The sequence below is a fragment of the Bufo gargarizans genome, chromosome 3 (genome assembly GCF_014858855.1).
Source record: "Bufo gargarizans isolate SCDJY-AF-19 chromosome 3, ASM1485885v1, whole genome shotgun sequence".
NCBI classification, from domain to species: domain Eukaryota; kingdom Metazoa; phylum Chordata; class Amphibia; order Anura; family Bufonidae; genus Bufo; species Bufo gargarizans.
In genome coordinates, this window is record NC_058082.1 from 92,992,994 (window position 1) to 93,009,747 (window position 16,754).

Here is a 16,754-nt window from a genome sequence, read left to right on the forward strand (position 1 = left end):
GTGGTAAGTTGTATGACCGAGCAATAAACGGTGAAAGTAGTGTAGTGCAGAAGTGTAAAAAGTGGTCTGGTCATTAAGGGGGTTTAAGCTAGGGGAGCTGAGGTGGTTAAAGGGGTTGTGTCACTTCAGAAAATAGCATTTATCATGTTGAGAAAGTTAACACCTGGCACTTACTAATGTATTGTGATTGTCCATATTGCTTCCTTTGCTGGCTGGATTCATTTTTCCATCACATTATACCAGGCATTCTCAAACTGCGGCCCTCCAGCTGTTGTGAAAACTACAACTCCCACAATGCCCTGCTGTAGGGTGATACCTGTAGGCTGTTTGGGCATGCTGGGAGTTGTAGTTTTTCAACAGCTGGAGGGCCGCAGTTTGAGGGTGCCTCTATTATATATACACTGCTCGTTTCCATGATTACGACCAGCCTGCAATCCATCAGCGCTGCTGTGCTTGCACAATATAAAAAAGCAGCAGCCTATGTGCACTCTCACGGTCCCGCTCACCATAGAGGCTGGCAATTTTTCCTATAGTGTGCAAACACGAGCACCACTGATGGATTGCGGAGTGGTCGTAACCATGGAAACAGCAAAGGAGACAATATGAACAGTCACAATACATTAGAAAGTGCCTAGTATTAACTTTCTCCACATGATAAATGCCATTTGCTGACGTGAGACGACCCTTTTAAAACCTCCCACTAACTTCCCAACCCCCACCCTAATCCTAGGCGAGTTGGTTACCTGCCGGTTTAGCACAATCACTTGTTTTAGGATTGGTTTGTTTTGTGGTTGTTACCTATGTGAAAGAGTTAGGCCTCTTTCACACGGGCGTCATGTTTTTTGCCCAGAGAAGAGCCGGGTGCATTGCGGGAAAATGCGCAATTTTCCCGCGCGAGTGCAAAACATTGTCATGCGTTTTGCACTCGCGTGAGAAAAATCGCACATGTTTGGTACCCAAACCCGAACTTCTTCACAGAAGTTCGGGCTTGGGATTGATGTTCTGAAGATTGTATTATTTTCCCTTATAACATGGTTATAAGGGAAAATAATAGCATTCTGACTACAGAATGCATAGTATAATAGTGCTGGAAGGGTTAAAAAAAATAAAAAAGTTAACTCACCTTATCCTCTTGTTCGCGTAGTTCGTTCCCGGTCTGCTAGCTGTGTGCTTGGGCTGAATGACCTGTGGTGACGTCAGATCACATGCTCCAATCACATGGTCCATCACCATGGTGAATGAGCATGTGATCTGACGTCATCAAAGGTCCTTTAGCCCAAGCACACAGCTAGCAGAACGGGAACGAACTACGCGAACAAGAGGATAAGGTGAGTTAACTTTTTTATTTTTTTAACCCTTCCAGCACTATTATACTAAGCATTCTGTATTCAGAATGCTATTATTTTCCCTTATAACCATGTTATAAGGGAAAATAATACAGTGAATAGACTGTCACCTAGAACCCATGCGTGAAAATCGCACCGCATTCGCACTTGCTTGCGGATGCTTGCGATTTTCACGCAACCCCATTCACTTCTATGGGGCCTGCGTTGCGTGGATTATCGCACCGCAACGCACAAAGAGGAGCATGCTGCGATTTTCACGCAACGCATAAGTGATGCGTGAAAATCACCGCTCATGTGAACAGCCCCATAGAAATGAATGGGTCAGGATTCAGTGCGGGTGCAATGCGTTCAACTCACGCATCGCACCCGCGCGGAATACTCGCCCGTGTGAAAGGGGCCTTAACTGCAAAGAAATTATTATTATTATTTTTTGACAAGAAGAAAAATTGAAAATTTGATGCTTACTACTTCCTTAAGCTTTGCTTCAATTTCTTCAGAAGTCAGTTTCTTACTCAGAGGTGTTTTTCGTAACAACATATCACAATAATTAGCAAGTAATTCGGGACATTTTGATTCCGGCTGTGTTTTCAATCCCACCCTAAAATGTAAGAGAAAAAATTAATTTGATAAAATGAATTATTAATTTTAGAAAAAAAAGTTGAATGTTTCTGTAGCTTGCATCGTGACTGTGCACAATGATTACCTCAATGCTGAGAGCAAAAGCTTTTCATTTCTAGTAAGAGATGACATGTCATGGAAGTCTAAAACCTATTAAGCTCTTTTAGGCCTCATGCACACGGCCGTTGTTTCGGTCCGCATCCGAGCCGCAGTTTCACTTTAATGGGGCCGCAAAAGATGCGGACAGCAAAACACACAACGGTCGTGTGCATGTAGCCTTATACTGTAATGTATGATTTAATGTACCGCCTACTAGTATTCTTAGGTGTGTGTGGCTGTTTTTTTTTTAATACCTGAGCCAGACACCTCTCTGACATTCACGAGTTACCAAACTGACCCTCATAAGAAACAATAGTATCAGTTTTGTCATGCCTTTTCCTATGGTGGTTTTATACTATGCTGGATGGTTGACCATATGTATAGAAAGCCTTAAAGGGGTTCTCCGAGCCTGGAAATTCCCCCCAATATGCCTGGGCTGCTCACATTGATTCTACTTACTTAGCTCCCTGCGCGGCTCCTGGTCCCCGCACTGCCGCTGCTGCTTCTCCCCGTGTGCGGATTGAAAACATCCGGTGTCGGGGGGGCGAGCCAATGGCAGGCAGTGATGGGACGAGCCTCACCTGAGCTTCGTCATCTGTCACTGTGAGGGGCCCGGGCATATGGGAGGGCATTTCCAGGCTTGAATAACTCCTTTAATAAAGCAACAAAGTCTTTCTGAAGCATCTTGCAGGCGGTTGTATCTTATTTTAAGTCTGCAAAAAACGAATCTTCGAAAAATAGACGGCTTCTGTGTGTATTCCATTTTTTTTTCTTACTCCCATCAATAAAAATGGTTACTCTGACCCACAAAATAGACAAGAATAGTAGTGTTGAGCAAACTTGTGTTTTAAGTTCGGCGTCTAAAGTTCGGGTTATCGAAGTATCCCGTTATGGATTCCGCTACCGTGGACCCTAACGGGATACCTCGATAACCTGAACTCGAACTTTAGACGCCGAACTTAAAGGGAACCTGTCACCAGGATTTTGTGTATCGAGCTGAGGACATGGGTTGCTAGATGGCCGCTAGCACATCCGCAATACCCAGTCCCCATAGCTCTGTGTGCTTTTATTGTGTAAAAAGACCGCAATTAGACTTACCGGTAAATCAGTTTCCTTGAATCCACCATGACGGCCCACATTGAGATTGACCCTTGACCTCTGTAGGGGCAGGAACACATAGAGAGTTTAAGAATATATATATATATATATATATATATATTTATATTAGGGCTGCACGATATGGGAATTTTGTGCGATTGCGATTAGGGCCCTAAAAATTGCGATAACGATATGCGATGCGATATTTTAAAGGAATTGTGCTAGAGATCTATTTGCTTGGATTTTCCCATATGAGCCGCTGACGCGGCTGGGTATGACATAGTTATGGGGGATCAGTGGAGGGCGCTGTTATATGGGGGATCAGTGGAGGACGCTGTTATATGGGGGATCAGTGGAGGACGCTGTTATATGGGGGATCAGTGGAGGACGCTGTTATATGGGGGATCAGTGGAGGACGCTGTTATATGGGGGATCAGTGGAGGACGCTGTTATATGGGGGATCAGTGGAGGACGCTGTTATATGGGGGATCAGTGGAGGACGCTGTTATATGGGGGATCAGTGGAGGACGCTGTTATATGGGGGATCAGTGGAGGACGCTGTTATATGGGGGATCAGTGGAGGACGCTGTTATATGGGGGATCAGTGGAGGACGCTGTTATATGGGGGATCAGTGGAGGACGCTGTTATATGGGGGATCAGTGGAGGACGCTGTTATATGGGGGATCAGTGGAGGACGCTGTTATATGGGGGATCAGTGGAGGACACATAGGGCCATGAGGGGGGCCAGCTTAAGACATAGCATCTTATGCTGGTCCCCTTCATGTGTCCTAAACTGGGCACATAACTGCCTTTTGCGTGTAAAGTGTTTTACTAGTGTGTGTGTGTGTGTGTGGGTGAAACAATCTCTCTCCTAACAGGTCCGGCCTCTGTACTCACTATGAATGCAATGCACTGCAGCGAGCTGGCCGGCCGGCGCGTGACCCGACGTCACTTAGTAACGCTCCTGCTTCCTGAAGTGGGAGGAGCGTTACTAAGTGACGTCAGTCACGCGCCGGCCGGCCACCTCGCTGCGGCTTGCTGCAGAGCATTGCATTCATAGTGAGTACAGAGGCCGGACCTGTTAGGAGAGAGATTGTTTCACCCACACACACACTAGTAAAACACTTTACACGCAAAAGGCAGTTATGTGCGCGGGGCCCCTTTTATATATAATCGCGGCATTTTCCGGTCGGCCAAATCGCCATATCGCATTTCGATAATTTTTTCGATTTATCGTGCAGCCCATATATATATAATTTTTTTTTTTTATTAATATATATATATATATATATATATTTTTTTTTTTTTTTTTTTTTTTTGGGGGAAGGGGAATAGTATGGGCCGTCATGGTGGATTCAAGGAAACGGAATTAACGGTAAGTCTAATTGCGTTCTTTCCATTTCATCCACCATGACGGTCCACATTGAGATATATCAGATAACTAAGAGGGTGGGGATATCGCCTGTAAAACCCTCCGGCCGAAAAGAGCTTCATTCGAATCCGGAAGATTAAGACGATAATGTTTTACAAAGGTATTAGCGCTTGACCAGGTTGCGGCTTTACAGATCTGGTCCAGCGAGACTACTCCTTTCTCAGCCCAAGAGGAGGCAGTGGCCCTAGTAGAGTGGGCCTTAACATTATCAGGACTGGGCTTGTTCTGAATCCTGTAACAGCATTCAATGGTGGATTTGATCCATCTGGCTATGGAAGACCTAGCAATTTCTTTCCCTTATTTTTCCCTGAAAACTGAATAAGGAGATTGTTATCGATCCTAAAATCTTTGGTAGAATCCAGGTAATGGATAACTGTATCCCTGACATCTAAGAGATGTAAATTATCACGAGACCCTGAATACTCGGATTTAGGGATAGAGGGTAGGAAGATCTCCTGTTCTCGATGAAAAGAGGAGACTACCTGGATCGAGAGTTAGACGGATGTGATCTTTGCTGATCTGGAGGTAGGGTTCTCTACAAGAAAGGGCCTGGATCTCTCCAATACATCTGGCTGAGGTGATTGCAATTAGAAAGGCAGTCTTCAGGGAAAGGTGTTTTAAAGAGATTTCTGACAATGGTACAAAGGGAGGTTTTGTTAGGCCCTCTAGGACGATGTTAAGGTCCCAAGTAGGAGCTCTGGATCTCAGAGAGGGTCTCAATCTTGAAACTGCTCTAAAGAACCTCCTGATCCATCTGTGATTAGCTAGGCTGCAGTCGTAGAAAGAGCTGAGAGCAGAAACCTGGACTTTCAGAGTACTAGGTCTTAGGCCTAATTCCAAGCCGCACTGTAGAAAGTCCAAGATCCTATTGATGGGAGGAGAGGAGGTGTCTGGGCGCTCAACTCCTAACCAAGAACAGTATCTCTTCCAGATCTTTAGGTAGATGGAGGAAGTCACCTTTTTCCTACTAGCCCTTAGGGTAAGTATCACCTTTTCCGAAAGACCCCTGCTTCTCAACGTCTCGCTCTCAGGATCCAGGCTGACAGCTTGAATATCCCAGGGTCTGGATGAAGAAGAGGGCCCTGGACTAGAATGTCCCTCTGGAAAGGGATCTCCCACGGATCTTCCAGCGATAGCTGTTTTAGAGTGGAGAACCAACTCCTCTTTGGCCATAGAGGGGCTATTAGCATAAGAGTAGTTGGTTCCCCTAGGAGCTTCTGGATAACCCGGGGTAAAAGAGGTATTGGGGGAAAGGCGTAGGCCAGTTTCCAATTCCAATGTATTGCCAGGGCATCGATTGCCCAGGGTCTGTCCTCTAGGTTTAGGGAGCAGAAGCATTCCACCTGCGTATTTTTTCTGGAGGCGAATAAGTCTACCTCCGGACGGCCCCATCTTTCTGAGATCTTCTGGAAGATATTCCTGTTCAGAGACCATTCTCCTGGATCTATTGTCTCTCTGCTCAGGAAGTCTGCTATCGTGTTCTCGCAGCCCCTTAGGTGGATGGCGGAGAGAGATAAAGCGTTCTCTTCTGCCCAGAAGATTCTTCTTGCTATTGCACCCAGAGGCCGTGACCTTGTCCCTCCTTGGTGTCGCAGATAAGCCACCGTTGTGGTATTGTCGGACATTATTCTTAGGTGTCGCCCTTTTAAAAGACACTCTCCCCTTAATAACGCCTCCAGGACCGCGTACAGCTCTCTGTAGTTTGAGGATCTGACTCTTATCTCGGCTGGCCAGGTACCCTGCAGAAGATGATCTGCTATCTTTGCTCCCCAGCCTCCGAGGCTTGCGTCTGTGATTATCTGAACGGCCGGATGGTTCTGCCACTGTAGGCCTCCGAGCAGTCGTCTTTTTTCTTTCCACCAATCTAGATCTGTTTTTACGGCCTGCGGAATCCGGAAAGTCCTGTCTAGACTTACTTGCTTCCCGTCCCAAATACTTAAGATCCAACTCTGGATCACCCTTGTGTGGCTTTGGCACCATGCAACCGAGGGAATGCAGGCGGTTAGGCTTCCCAGGAGACTCATGGCCTTTCGGATGGAGCAACTGCGAGTCCTCGGATCTTTTCTGTCAGCGCAGTAGCCTTGTCCTGAGGGAGGAAAGTTTTCAACAGGGATGAGTCCAGTTCCACACCCAGGAACCTTATTCTCCTGGATGGGATTAGGGTGGATTTTTTTAGATTTATGATCCAGCCGAGATTTTTTAAGAATTCCGAGAATCTTTGGGTTGCCAGAAGGTTTTCGGATTCTGTCTTGCCCAGAATTAAGAAGTCGTCGAGATATGGGATGATTGTAACTCCTTCCTGACGAAGGTAGGCCACCATCTCTACTACGACTTTTGTGAAGACCCTGGGAGCCGAGGAGATACCGAAGGGAAGGGCCACATATTGAAAGTGATGGATCGATCTGTCCGGACCCCTTAGAGCGAATCTTAGATATTTCTGGGAGAGATGATGAATAGCGACATGGTAGTAAGCGTCCTTTAGAATCGATTGACGACATGAACGCCCCTTTCTGGATCAGGGGGGATTGTGGATGGGATGGTTTCCATCCTGAACCTCCTGTATAGAATAGACTTGTTTAGGGGTTTTAGGTTTATTATAGTGCGAAAGCATTGGTCTGTTTTTTTTTACTAAAAAGAGGCAGGAATAAAACCCTCTACTTTCCTCTGGGATAGGGACCTTTTGAATCACCCCTAGATCTAAGAGGTCCTGGACGCCCTGCCAAATTTTCGGAAGTTCTGATTTGCGCTGGGGTGAGATGCAGAATCTTCTTGGGGGGACTGATGTGAATTCTATCTTGTAGCCCTGAGAGATTACATTTAGAACCCAGGGATTTGAGGTTACCTGTTTCCAGGAAGATAGAAAACCCATCAGTCGCCCCCCTACTCTGGCGTCACTGCTGTTTATTTTGTCTATTCTGAGGATTGAGGATGAAGCCTCTTCCTCTCCCCCCTTTTGGATAGCTCCATCGGCCGGTTTTCCCTTTCCCCCTGTAGGATCTCTGCTGAGGCTGGAATTGACGAAAGGGCTTCTTTTTTGATTCTTTGTCCTCTGGGAACCCCTTCTTCTTGTCTGCTGCCCCTTCTAGGATCTTATCCAGAGTGGGACCGAAGACAAATTCCCCCGAAAAGGGGATGGAACAAAGTTTGGCCTTGGATGCCTTGTCCCCAGACCAGGCCTTCATCCATAACGCCCGTCGGGCTGCGTTAGAAAGAGCAGCATCTTTGGCTGAGAAACGAATGGACTCTGCTGAAGCATCGGCCAAAAATGCTGTGGCGGAGCGGAGAAGAGGGAGCGAATCCCTGATCTCCTCTCTTGGAGTCTTATTTTTTAGATGTTCGTCCAACTCTCCTAGCCATATATACATCGCTCTGGCAACGGAGGTAGCAGCAATGTTAGTTTGGACCCCGAACATAGCCGATTCCCAGGATTTTTTTAGGAGCCCATCTGCCTTTCTATCCATAGGATCGCCCAACTGTGAGGAGTCTTCAAAGGGTAGGGCGGTCTTCTTTACTACCTTGGCCACCTGTAAATCGACTTTAGGGGTCTGATTGTATAGTTTGCTTTCAGCCGGGTCAAAGCAGAGTCTGTTTCTGAACTCTTTTGGAACGCCTAATCTTTTCTCCGGGTCTGACCACTCTTCCATTATCATCTCTTTTATATTCTCATTGATGGGAAAAACTATAGAAGATTTAGATATAAGACCCCCAAACATTTCATCCTGTACCGTACGGGGTTTAAGGGTATCCTCGATTCCCATTGTGGATCTGACTGCTCTCAGCAGCTCCTCCATTTCGTCAGCGGAGAAAAAAATATTTTTTATCCTCGTCCAGAATTTCCCCGTCAGACAAGGGTTCCTCATTAGGAAATTGTCTGGATGAGGCAGAGGCCACTTCAACGTCTTCACCATCAGAAGAGGAGATAGCGGACAATTTGCGTTTCTTAGAGGGGTTGGGGTTACTAGCGGGGGCAGACAGGGTGGCTAAAGAATACTTAATTTCGTCCGCAATAAAGGACTTCATCTCAGAGAGTATATCTGGTTGTTCTTCCTTCCATATTTCCGTTGTGCAAGATTTGCACAACCTTTTTTTGTAGTTCTCAGGGAGACGCTTGGAACAAGCGCAGCATTTTAAGAGCTTAGTTTTTGACTTCGACTCCTTACTGCCCTGGAGTGAGGAAGCAACCAGATATGCCACAATTAGTATTTCAAGACAAGAATCTGAAATATACACCCCCCAGAAGGGGACTCACGGTACTGGCGGCAGTAGGATCAGGGCCTTCCTGGCGGGGAGCAGGTGTCTCAGACATCGCGGTGCAGCAGGCGAGGGGCCGGAGGGAACCGCGGTCTTTTAATTTTTTAAAGATCCCGGCGTCTGACGTCATCTAACTGCGCCCTGGTGACGGCAAGAGCCGGCGCCGCACCAGCCTATTAGAGGATACGTGCGACGCCCGGCCTGCCTCCTGAAGAGCTCCATGCGCAGCACCCGCTCCCCCTGCCGGTCACAAGCGCTCGGCCCGCCTCCAGAAGGAAGGGACGCCGAGCGCAGTGCGCTCCAGTGAAGCCGGCACCCCCGACTGCTTCCCCAAGGAGGGAAGGAAGTACAAGAGGTATGGGGAGGACCGCAGGCCTCGGCATAGGCCAAGACGAGGGTCCTTGATGCTCCAAGCTGGCCAGCCTTAGCCCATGCCGCGGGAGGCCAGCTGGAGAAACCTGCAAAGAAATAAAGATGTGATCCTCCTTAAGGAGGATCCTCTCCACGTGTTGGCCCCTGTAGGGGCAGGAAAGCACTGAGGAGGTGGAGGGGTTCTGAAACTCTCTATGTGTTCCTGCCCCTACAGAGGTCAAGGGTCAATCTCAATGTGGGCAGTCATGGTGGATGAAATGGAAAAACCCGATTTGCTACATATGCAAATTAACCTGTGATTAGTCCTGTCCCTGACTCATCTCACATACAGGACTCATCTCAGGTTAATTTGCATATGTATCAAATCGTTTTTTTTACACAATAAAAGCACACAGAGCTATGAGAACTGGGTATTGCGGATCTGCTAGCGGCCATCTAGCAACCCATGTCCTCAGCTCTATTCCCAAAATACCGGTGACAGGTTCCCTTTAAAACACAAGTTCGCTCAACACTAAAGAATAGCACCTGCAATGAGTTTTGTGAATCACGCATACATTTCTGGGAATAAAAACGGATGTCTGCATGGCCCCCTTGACTTGTATGGGTCAGTGTGCCATCTGTTTCAAAAAAATGCATAGCACACTGATGAAAACCGTGTGTAGGGAATAAGCAGATGTGGTGGAATAACCCCTTTAATAAGGATTTACCACATTGAACATGGTGTCTGACCTGCACACAGCACGCTATAGAGCAGGAGGATCTGAGGAGATTGATATATAGTTTATGGGAAAAGATTTAGTATAGGTTGTAAATCATCTATTTTATCTGTGCTCATTCCGGACTGTGAAGTCCAGGAGGCGGTCCTATCAGTGATTGACAGGTCTCCCTCTGACTGTGTATACAGAGAGCTGTCAATCACTGATAGGACCGCCTCCTGGACTTCACAGCCAAAATGAGCACAGATAAAATAAATGATTTACAACCTATACTAAATCTTTTACCATAAATCTGTATATCCATCTGCTCAGCTCCTTCTGCTCTATAACAAGCAACATTGCATTTTCATGGTCACAGAACCATTAAGAAAATAACATACTTTGCTCAGAACGACGTTTTCTTTAAAAAAAAAAAATTGGCTGCAAATGTAACAAATTAACTTTAAAACGTTACCCTTTCTGCTTTAGCGGCAGCTCCAGCTTAAAGATGGTAGCATCATTGACAACAGCCTTATATGCCTGAAATGAATGAAGTAAAATCAAATCAATAAAACAAGAGAAACTAAGATGGGTTCATTTTGTTAAGCGAATTGAACCGATTGTTATGTAGTGAGTTTTGTCCAGTGCCACTAGAGGGTGCCGTTTGTAGATTGCGGATCCGCAAAACACTTACGGACGTTTGAATGGAACCTTACAGGTATGTGCTTGGTCACATTCATACTTGTTGGTTTTATGCCAAAATGTTTCCATTTTGATCACCATTAAAAATCAGATAAACAGTTTTTGTCCCGTTTCAACATAGAATATATATACATTTAGAACACATTAATATTTTAATGCATTTTTCTTGACATCGTATGTGTAAAAAAAAAAATACATAAATCTGAATTGACACCTGGAAATGGTGCTACCAGATTGCAAGCAGTTATGCTCAATCGATTACCGCTGCAGGTTATTAGCTTTATTATGTACAGAGTGCTTAACCCCCCATTATACTTTCATACTATACTATTGATGGCCCATCCTCAGGATAGGCCATCAGCATCTGATTGCGGGGGTCCGACTTCCTGCACTCCGGCTGTCAAGCTGTAATGAAGTAGCTCTGGCAACTATTCAGCTCCATCCATTGCACAGTGGACAGATCTGGTTACTGCAGCGCTGCTCTTATTCATAGAATACCCCTTTAACTACAGAATAGTATCTCATCTATAAATAATATAAAAAAGGACAGGGATAAAAAAAACTTGCCTTGTCCCGAGCCGTAAGAAACCTTGGATCATCTTGAAAAGCTTCTTTAACCAACTTGCTAAATCTATTAAACAAGGTCAGTAACTGTTCTACATATTTCTCTGAATCCTTGTACAGAAAAGACAAAAAAGAAAACAAATTGTATTAACCAAAACCATGGCAAGCAATGCTGCGTTAAGCGGTCAATCATTTATGGTGCTCAGCAACTATATAATCAAACTACAAACACAGAAACATGGCTTAGACTAGTTTCCGATCTGCAGCACATCATTCCAGCAGAGAATAGCCTCTGCCGGGGTCCTCCAAGTCCAGCACTGCCGGATGCTACCAGAATGCCAGCCGGCTCCATTAACTATAATGGGGTTCAGCGGAGATGTCTGGTCAATTCCAGGCATTCCAAGCTGGAACAGCCTGCACATGTGTAGCCTTACTCTATCTCCACATTGATTATAGCCCTGACATTACAGGAACTGGCACAGTGTAAATGAAGGCTACTTACAGTAGTAATAGTTTCTGCAGCTGCCACCATATCAGCGAGTCCAGCACTCACAATGTGTTCTTCCAAGTCTTTTAACATTGGCTCAATCCCATTAGGAACTTTATCCATCAGGGAAAACATTAAATGCAATTCTAAGAAAAACAAACAGAGAAACCTCAGCATTAAATTGCCAGAGCCTTTTGAGTTCACAGCGACATTGAACGTGATGAAAGAACGTGATGAAAAAAAATTAACTAAAAGGAGACTTTACAGATTGGAGAAATCCCTTTTAGGATGTAGCTGCTTGGAAATTGCTGGGTGACCAAGTCCGAGTGCCGAGACCCCCAGTGATCAGTCTCGGGGGAAGGTACAGGCAACCACACATTTCCCCTGCAGAAACTAAACATTGTATGCGCCTATTGGAATGAACAGATGACCGTACAATAGATGGCTGCTCAAAGTCCGCCAGTACTGCGGCTCTAAGCTCCGGTTAAAGTGGATCTGTCAGCTTAATGAGCTGCCCTATAGAAGCAGCGCTGAAAGAACACAATGGACTCATAGTTGAGAGTCTAGTGGACTCATGAGGAGAGTGCTTCCGACAACTCCCCAACCCCTCTAAGTGGTGATAAACTAGCTGCTGTGCATATATGCATGAACAGAGGATGGAGCGCTCTCCTCATGGATACATTGGACTCACAACTACGAGCCAGCTTTATTATTTCAGTGCTCCTGTCAGGCCGATGGCACTGTGTGGACCTGCAGCTGGAATATGTTGCCCTTACATAAGGCAGCATATTAAGCTGACAGATCTGTTTTAATGGAGTAACCGAGCAGGAAACTCATCCTTTAATGTCCCTGGACAAGCTTTTAAAGTCCCTTTTGTTAAAAGAGTTTGACTGGCAAAGACAATTCCTGTGCATGCACGCTATTAGAGTACAAGGATGCCATGGCGGGTGTCACCCACTCTATAAGCCAAAACAGAGGGTCCCTCTGGACAAAAGGCTGTGGTGCAATTTTACTTTTGCCCTTCAACTGACCATGGCTGATTTTCAAAGGGTTGCTGGGATCAAAGAGTCGTTTGCTTTATTTATATTGGTGACCTATCATCAGGATAGGTCATCAATATCAGATCGCTGGGAGTCCAACTCCCCGCACCCCCACCGGTCAGCTTTTTGAAGTGAAAGCAGTGGTTGTACGAGCGCTGCCTTTTCTTTCACTGTTTACAGCTATAGTGGTCCCCATTCACTTCAATGAGATAGCGCCTTCCTATTCGATTGTATCGGAAGGACCCATCCCATTGAAGTGAATGGGATTGCTTAGTTGTAATTGCACTGCTCACCAATGCGGATGGAACAGCGAGCAGGTAAACAGGATCACTGCGTTCTCTTCAAACAGCTGATTGGTGGAGGTGCTGGGAGTCAGACCCCCACTGATCTGATATTGATGACCTATTCTGAGGATAGGTCATTAAATGTAGGAAACCAGACAAGCCCTTTAAGTGTGTAATTATGGTTTTAACTGTATAATGTTCTGGTGGCAGATATCCATCTCTGCCTAGATGACTCCCTCTCCTGCGACATGGAAAGAGGCCGCCATGACACCAGACACACATGGAAAGCTCCACTTACTTTCTGTTTCATTGCGCTTGATCATTCCTTGGCACTCCGCTAAAATGGTCTCTTTGAAGGACGTTACGAGGGCGTTCACACAACACTCCATCAGCTGTAAAGCCAAACATACAAGTCATTATGCTGGAAGTATACATTAATACGATATATTGTACTACAGTAATAAAGGTAATAATGTCATTTCATAAAAATAATACATTGACATTTAACCCAGTTCGGGCAAGTGCTGGACGGTCATCCTCACCACGTTACATATCACATCTAAAGTTGGCTACGGATCTTTTCTGCACGACATGATAAGCTTATGAGCTTTCTAGTTGTTTTTTTTTTGTAAATGGAACACTCGTTGGAAATGGGGGGAGAAAAGGAAATGTTTCCTGCACTATTAACGTTTTCCCAACTGTGTGTGTTCTGGAAAATACAGTGAAATTGCTTCATACATTCCAAGACCTTCATTAAGTAAATGCTGAGGACACAACAAAACAACTGCCAAACCTATTGAAGCATGAACGATAAGTGTACTGGATGATGAAGCAATCATTTTATTAAAGGGGTTATTTGAGTTTAGTAAAAATCCGGGCAGCCCCAAGGACAGCGTCGTACAAAGTATAGTCGCAGTGCTTGGGGCTGAGCTGCCAACTAGGCCATGTTACAGATGTACGGTGATGTCACATGGCCTAAGAAGCAGTTGTGGCGCTCAAAACCTCTTCTAACAGCTAATTGTTGGGGGCCCCGGGTGTCGTACCCCCGCAGATCTGATATTGATGACCTATCCTGAGGATAAGTCATAAATATCTTTTCCTGGAAATCCCCTTTAGGCCTCATGCACACGACCCTTGTTTTGGTCCGCATCCGAGCCGCAGTATTTGCAGCTTGGTTGCGGACCTATTCACGTGGTCCGCAAAAAAAATAAAAAATATAACCTGTCCTATTCTTGTCTGTTTTGCGGACAAGAATAGGCAGTTATATTAATGGCTGTCCGGAACGCAAAACCCATACAACGGTCGTATGCATGAGGCCTTAACCTGCAATAAAGCGGCTGCTAATGTGATTCACTGCAGTAACTTGCCCCTCGTGAAGTTTAAAAAAAAAGGGGACCTCCATTAAAAAAAATATAGTAAAAAATGAAATCCTGGAATGCTTCTTGAAGTCACTGAATGTTAACTGTCAGCCGTTATACCAATACCCTGCAAGTGAAGGACTGAATAGTTTTTGAAATGTACATTTATTTCACAACTCACGATGAGGAACACTTCACCTGCACCTTGAAACAATAAGTTGACTATAATTTCTATAAAACGTAGTTACGGTATAACTTTTTGTCAATACCTCCCATGCTTTTCATGAAAGCAGAATTTATTAGAGATCTACAGTATGCCTATACTCACCGCCTGCACAGAGTTGCACTCTCGCCTGGTCTCCAAGTAGCGCACTGCTCTTTTTTCTTCTTCCTTTAGTTTAGCATCTGCCTGTTCAGGGTGAAACAACCATTAGAAACTAGAGAATCTGCTGGTTCATACACACATGGATTTGTAACCACTGCCATCTTACATATTTCATGTAGTTCTGTACACCGTTTTGCTGCAGGTAGGAGGGGGCTTGGGTCCGGTAAAACCTCTCTGTCGAATCTAAGTAGGCCTTTTCAAAATTATCTCGATAGATCTGGAGTTTGTCTTCTGGATTTGAGCAGAGGTTAACTGCAAAAACAAATAAGGTAAAGTACAAAGTGAGATGTAAAGGGGATGAAACAAAGTCAGTCAATGGTATTCAACACTGTTTCCATATTCACTTCAAGCACAAGAGAATGAATGGGCCCCATGCTCTCGGGAGTCAGTGGGGGTCCGACTGCTGGGACGCCCTCTGATGAGTGAGTCAGCCCCCTATCCAGTGGATAACTTGGAGCAACCAGAATACAATGTAAATATGCAGCAGCTAGCAGTGTGTCGGCCTGCAGATATGCCTCATATTTACGGCCCCACTTGCTCAATGGTCACAGCATTACTTCTGCATTGAGTGTCCACATCTGGTTATAGAAGTCTCTGGTCCAGGTACCTCCATGAATATGTAAGTTACCGTCTGACCTGCATATTCCTGGAACATGGCAATTGCCATTTTGCGTCCCAAAGGTTATTTGTGCAGCAATCTGTGACTTCTTCCGCTCACGGCAGGTCTAAAAAAGTGAGCTTGGGAAGGCCGGTCTAATTTATCATATTCTACACCTGTTTTCACCGTAGAAAATGTTCTAAATATACGCCAGCAAGGGATCTGGCGTAGATTTAGACAAGTGTAAAGTCCGCCTAAGTTATGCAGAGGCTGGCGCCTCTACATAATTTAGGCTGATGAACCGCCAGTGCAGGAGGGCCGAGGACCGCCATCTAAATCGCCGGTCTTCATTAATGTCCCCCTTATTCTGTGAACAGGTTAGAAGTTCTTCAACAGCTGTAAATATCCTGCATAACACGAAAGTGTTTTGCATGGGTGTCATGTAGGTGCTTCTGGGGCAGAGGTGACTATAGCTTAAAAAACCTGTAACCAAGACGAATTTGGATAAAGTTTTGAGACTTACCATAGGATTCTCGAACGCCAATGACTAGCTGGGAATCAAATGCTTCCCCTAATCGCTCAGCATGGACCAGCTTCATGGCACTATCCTGAAGCCGATTTTTAATATTTGAAAATATAGATTCATTCCAGGTATCCAGCATTAACTGAAAAAGGAAGTAAAGGCACACGCAGATTAACAGGCAACCTACACTAAAAAGCAGAATCACATTCAAGCAAAAGCTAAACTCTCAGTCACTTTAGACCTTCTGAATCCGGCACCACACAGACAGGTAACACGCAGCTGGGCCTACCTTCCTAACAATACTGTCTTCTACATTGGATTTCTTGTTGCTTCCTTGTTTACCCATTAAAGTAATTTCTAGTTGACAAAAAGGCTTGGGTAAGATGTCGCACTGGGTGAAGAACTTGCGCCATTCTACAATGTAAGCTTTAAGTAAAGCGGTGTCATCCTGATGACTCAATACTCTCTTCAAAGACAGAAAAAAAAAATGTAAAATTAATATTATTCACAAAACTCAGCAGAACCTTATCCTACGATTAACCAGTATATGTGCGAAGCTGCAGGTAAATCTCCATCATGTTTACTAAGACTGACAGAACAGAAAAATTAAAATCAGAGATTATATTTCCACCTACATCAGCACGAATTATGTCAACCAAGAGTCATGGGGGCATTTTTTCTTAAAAGAGCTCTGAACCCGGAAATACCCCCATCTTCACCCAGGAAGCCCCTCTGACATGAGTATCGGAGCATTTCATACTCCAATGCTCTCCCTTGCCCTGCACTGTCTCACGCAGGGAAGGTGCTTTTTTGTTTACAAACTTACACTGCTAGGCGGAAGCAGTGTCCCCAGTGACGTCACCGACACTAATGGGTGGGCTTTACTGGCTGAAGAAGTGGA

General features: G+C 45.2%; 1 protein-coding gene across 2 annotated transcripts in view; it reads right to left on the reverse strand.

The window, feature by feature from the left end:
• Positions 1-16,754, reverse strand: part of CUL5 (cullin 5) — a 76,453-nt gene that overhangs the window by 25,749 nt on the left and 33,950 nt on the right. The window contains exons 4-13 of one of the 2 annotated variants that reach the window (XM_044285636.1): positions 16,143-16,319; positions 15,854-15,995; positions 14,839-14,984; positions 14,676-14,756; positions 13,288-13,381; positions 11,681-11,811; positions 11,182-11,289; positions 10,388-10,452; positions 3,162-3,221; positions 1,812-1,944 (exon numbers count right to left, since the gene is read on the reverse strand). In XM_044285636.1, the coding sequence (XP_044141571.1) occupies positions 1,812-1,944; positions 3,162-3,221; positions 10,388-10,452; positions 11,182-11,289; positions 11,681-11,811; positions 13,288-13,381; positions 14,676-14,756; positions 14,839-14,984; positions 15,854-15,995; positions 16,143-16,319 (1,137 nt within the window). The remainder of the gene's footprint in view (positions 1-1,811; positions 1,945-3,161; positions 3,222-10,387; positions 10,453-11,181; positions 11,290-11,680; positions 11,812-13,287; positions 13,382-14,675; positions 14,757-14,838; positions 14,985-15,853; positions 15,996-16,142; positions 16,320-16,754) is intronic. The other variant, XM_044285637.1, reaches the window with a different exon arrangement.